The 4915-nt window shown below is 44.9% G+C and overlaps 1 protein-coding gene across 1 annotated transcript; it reads left to right on the top strand.

The window, feature by feature from the left end:
- Positions 1-989: 989 nt before the first annotated feature.
- On the top strand, positions 990-4042 carry LOC124707972 (derlin-1). Its single transcript, XM_047239663.1, has 7 exons — positions 990-1106; positions 2256-2391; positions 2795-2868; positions 2958-3051; positions 3159-3287; positions 3392-3552; positions 3698-4042. The coding sequence occupies exons 1-7, from the start codon at positions 1090-1092 to the stop codon at positions 3807-3809; spliced, it is 723 nt and encodes a 240-aa protein (XP_047095619.1). The 5' UTR covers positions 990-1089; the 3' UTR covers positions 3810-4042.
- Positions 4043-4915: the final 873 nt, after the last annotated feature.

Raw genomic sequence — 4915 nt, 5'->3', positions numbered from 1 at the left:
CTGCCACATTGCGAGAAAAATGCCAGAATCATTATGACTGATTCCCAGATTAATTATGTCTAATTGCCTGGTTAATAGCGCAGGGACGGACGCCGGGAACGCAAACCAGATGGAGGCCTCGGCCATGGCTGTGTACTTCAAGGACCACGCCAAACCTCATCGCACGAACACTATGCCAAGACGACGGCATAGACGGAAAGAGGTGTGGCAGAGGGGCCGCGCGCCGGCCGAACGGAGGTGCTCAGGGCCGTCAATGTCCTGCCAGACGGACAAACGAACTGGTGGTCGTTCATGTCCTACACGGCTGTGGGCGGGTCGGTGGGCAGGGCGGTACGTTGATGGCCGTTCTAGGCCGGGGCGGCGCCTTGGTCCTGGCCGCACGCAGGTTTGGTGGCCGCCATGGTAGGAAACAACCAGCGAAGGCCTCCCTCACGCGAGCAGAGGCTCCCCTCCTTGTGAGAGCGCCGCAGATGCTCGCCGGCGAAGGCCTCCACCTGCTGGCAGAGGTACCCCATCCTCACGAGCGCATCCCAGATCCTCGCCGGCGACTCAACCACCTCGCTCGCGACGCAGCTCCACGCGGTGAGAGAGAGGGCGGATTTTGTGGTCAGGAGCTCTTGATGGATAACAGGATAAGCATACCTTGACGCGGCGTGGGCTCGCGATGAAAAATGTACCGGTTCCCTATAGGCGCGATGAACTTTGCACGCATCGTGACGCGTCACACGGAAGTGCTGCTTATGCGGCGCTTTTCTTTAGATTTTCCCATCAATCTTTGATGGAAAAATCTATGCGAAAAAACAATCAAGCGAGAGCATCGCCACGTCACCTACCACATCAGCACCCAGCCACGTTGCCGGCCAATCGCCTGCGCCACAGTGCCAACGCCAACGTGTCCGAACCAAGCACGCCCGTCCGATCCAGGATCGACGGTCATCCTGGCATCTTCCCATCTGGATTCTGGAAGTCTCGCGCAGCGACCTCCCCCCACTTTATTCTACTTCTTCCTCTCCACGCTGCGAACAAGAACAAGACCGACGACGAGAACAAGGACTTCGAGGCTCCGAATTCATCGCCGCGCGCAACGAGATGTCTTCCCCCGGAGAGTGAGTCCTCTCCTCTCGAATCCTACGTAGGCTTCGCCTCGTCTGTTGCTGAAATCTGAAAGTTCCTAGGCGCCGATGCGGTTTTTGGGATCGGGTGGTATTGGGTGGGGGGATTACTGGAGGAACTGGAGCGATGTTGTTCAGATCGGTTTTGTATGCTCGGGAAAATTTGGGTGGGACTGCGCCGGTGTTACATAGGGGGTGAAGGGGCGAGATCGCTGTAGTGTATTGTAGTGTTGTTACGGCGAATTTAGTGGTGTTTGTTGGCCTCCTAGGGTTCGGGGTTGGAACTTCCTTGAAGAATTTGCGCTGTTTGTCCCGTGTTGTTTAGTTGGTCTGATCTGTTTCTTAGCTGGTGCTGAGAGATTATCCTAGCAAGTCCGTGGCATGTTAAGGCCATCAGGGGAGCTAGTCTCTGAAGTTAGAGCAGGAATCCACGGTCACCTTCTCCATTCAAGAAAATTGATCCCTGAATTGATGATTCTGCCAATTGATTCTTGTGATACCTCCTAGGCCGTAGTTCTGGAGTTCAGCACCCATTGGAAGGAACACATTCTTAGCATATAAGGTTATCGCTTAGATAGCTATTTGTAATGCTCATGGACAAAATTCCTCTCAAACCCTCATTAGTTATTCTGATGTTTGTTGTTAGTTGTTTGTTGTTGACCACAGGTTTCTCTTGGTATGTAAAATTTGGCCCTGAACGCATGGTTATAGACTAGAGTACCACCAAGACAAGAAATAGAACGGACAGTGACATTACTATGTTTTCCCATGTATGATGTATGATGTATGCCCGCTGCCTTGCGGTGTATATAGCTACTACATGAATTGTTGTCTTCTAGGATTTCACTCTCTTCAGATTTAACAAATGCTAGTCAGGGCTAGTCATCATTATTATGGGCAACACAGTTGAATAGCCTACTTGTTACTCCCTCTGTTCTCTCTTACTCATCAATTTAGAATCCATGCAGTCAAAAATTTATAACTTCTGATACGTTCTGGGAAATACTTATAATTTTTGCACAAAAGAAGATCAGCAGATTGGTCATCCAAAAGTAGAGCTCCAATGTTTAAAAGACAAGCATAAAAAATTCTTGCCTTCTGCAGCTAATTTAGAAGATCTAAGGTCTTACTTTCCTATTTCAGGTACTACAATTCACTTCCACCAATAAGCAAGGCATTTGGGACATTGTGTTTCTTTACCACAGTGCTAGTTCAGATCCAAATACTGAACCCAGCTCTTCTTTATTTATCTTATTCTGATGTGTTCAAGAATTTTCAGGTCAGCATCTGCTTATGTTTTCTCTCCCTCTTCTTCTGATTGCAACATATGCGCAATTTCAGTTTCATATGTAGCAATGGTAGCAATGGCAAGAAATACTGTTCCTCTATTTTCCTGCTAAAAGTTTGAAGTTTATATTAGGAGGGGAGGGGATTTTTTTTTTCTTTAATCCCCCTCCTCTCAAAAGCCTTACTTCTTTCTATTTGATAATCCACCCTATTTCAAGCATTAGTTATTTATCACAACCGCATTATAATTCTGCTTGGTGCCATATGGACCAGTTAGAAATTAGGTTCAGTGTAATCAAATCAGCATGCTCTGCTAATAATTTGAGATTGTATAATAAAGTAGTACTCTGGTCCTGTGTCTTCGTAATTTAGTAAAATGTTTCTGGACCTTACAGATATGGAGGCTAATTACAAGCTTCTTTTTCCTGGGCAAGTTCTCCATCAACTTTGGTATCCGCCTTCTGATGATGTAAGTATAAACACAGTTACTTACAGAATATCGTAAAGTTAAACTGGCAGCCGTTGGTTAAAATTGGTTTTTTGTATTTTGGCATGTAGAGCAAGGTATGGTGTGCAGTTGGAGAAGGGTACATTTGAGAAGCGTACAGCAGATTTCTTGTGGATGATGATATTTGGTGCAATCTCCCTACTGGTTAGTGACACTGCTAATTTTTACGTGTTGCTAAAATATTAATGAAATGTCAAACCATAAGAAATCAAACTCTTATACTCAAATTGTATCTATCTTTATTGGTTCAGGTACTTTCTGCTGTTCCCTTTCTCCAGACTTATTTCTTGGGTGTTCCTATGGTTAGCATGCTTCTTTATGTCTGGAGCAGAGAGTACCCAAACTCACAAATAAGCATGTACGGCCTCGTCCAATTGAGGGTATGCTTTGTTCTCATACTATTACTTGGTGCTTATTGACCGTTTTAAAGAACTGCCCTAGAGTGAACTTACTCATGCCTTTAATGTAATTGCTATTTCCGCAGTCCTTTTATCTACCATGGGCTATGCTTGGATTGGATGTGATATTTGGATCCCAAATACTGCCTGGCCTTTTGGGCATTCTGGTTGGACATTTGTACTACTTCTTTTCAGTCTTGCATCCGCTAGCCAGTGGAAAGAACTACCTCAAGACTCCAATGTGGGTGTATCCTTATGGTTAATGACCGAAGCATTTTTTTTCCTCAGTTATTGTTTACCTACCTATATACTTAATGCAGTTAGTTGTATAATATTTTTTCTTCATCCTCAGTGATATATACTCCTTGGTTCCTTAACATGATGCACTATAGACACAAGATTGTTGCTCGATTCAGGATAGGTGTGCAGGCGAACGCTCCGGTCCGACCAGCCAACACCGGCCCTAGTGCCTTCAGAGGAAGAGGATACAGGCTCAATCAGTAGGCTTGACTTGGAGAAGCAGAAACCAACAAATGGTGCGACGCCCGGCGGTGTAGAAGAGAGACATGAACAGGTTAACCTAGACTCAGCCTATACTGTTTGGCAGCTCTAGGAACTAAAGTTTGATTTCCCACCTCACGAGGAATGTTGAATCTGTAATGTTCTCGTCGAATCACTAGTGTACATTTTACATTGTATCAGTGCCTTGGAAGTACTGCTGCCTGTCTTTTCTGTCATTTTTGGAGGAAAAGCTGCTTATGTGATGCTCTTGCTTGTACGCATGATCATGTCGTATCATGGGCCTATTGCTGAATAGAACAGGCTTTTTCGTCTTGTCGTTCTTACCTTTACCGACTTCGTACATGGGCCCCTGGGCCGATTTGGCTGAAATGCCGTTGAAATATAGAAAATCTTGAGCACTCATCGGATTCTCAAAACGAAACAAAAAAAAAACTTAATCACTCATCATAGCAGGCGAGACATCAATTCCTGTTGGTAACGTTTAATCTGAGAAGAAACAAAAATCTTAATCACTCATCATGGTGTAGCAGTTTACTGCAGAAGCAACATTTAATGTCCATCCAGGCTTTCAGCAGTGATGATCTGTTTTCGTTTTTAGGGCTTTCAATTCCTTCTGCCCCGGGCACTAATGTACCCACTCTACATCTTCATTTCAGCAATCAACTAAATATGTGTCGCTTCCTGTCCGGACAACTCACATGAACTTGCAGGCTTGGGTGTGCAAACCTGAATTAGTAACATGCTAAGCAACTAGTGCTTGGTACTAGTGTTTTTCTTCTTTGGTTCAGAAAATCTTGTGCATAGTGCATTGAGACAGACTGAGCATATGGATTGGAGTAAATTCTTTGTTGGGAGGAACGCGAGGGAAGAACTGGGGCATTCAGAATTTCAGATTTTGAAGCCTGACACTTCCTGAATCACATGCAAATGATTATTTCGTCTTCTTCACAAGCTGTTTTTATTATTACTCGGAAGTTTGTTTACTGTATTGCTTTGAATTTTCCCTGTAACAGCAGCAGGAATGCCCTTTGGAGTACCCCGTGACAATGTATTATGTGCCCATTTCCTATTTACACCTGATATGCCAT

Source organism: Lolium rigidum, chromosome 4 (genome assembly GCF_022539505.1).
Source record: "Lolium rigidum isolate FL_2022 chromosome 4, APGP_CSIRO_Lrig_0.1, whole genome shotgun sequence".
In the NCBI taxonomy this organism is placed as follows: Eukaryota; Viridiplantae; Streptophyta; class Magnoliopsida; order Poales; family Poaceae; genus Lolium; species Lolium rigidum.
Note: the sequence above shows the minus strand (reverse complement) of the source record. Positions and strands in the feature narration are given on the sequence as shown.

Coding starts and splice junctions, on each gene's coding strand:
- LOC124707972 (XM_047239663.1), top strand. Junction 2,392..2,794: donor ATGTGTTCAAGAATTTTCAG/GTCAGCATCTGC, acceptor TGGACCTTACAG/ATATGGAGGCTAATTACAAG. Junction 3,052..3,158: donor TTGGTGCAATCTCCCTACTG/GTTAGTGACACT, acceptor TTATTGGTTCAG/GTACTTTCTGCTGTTCCCTT.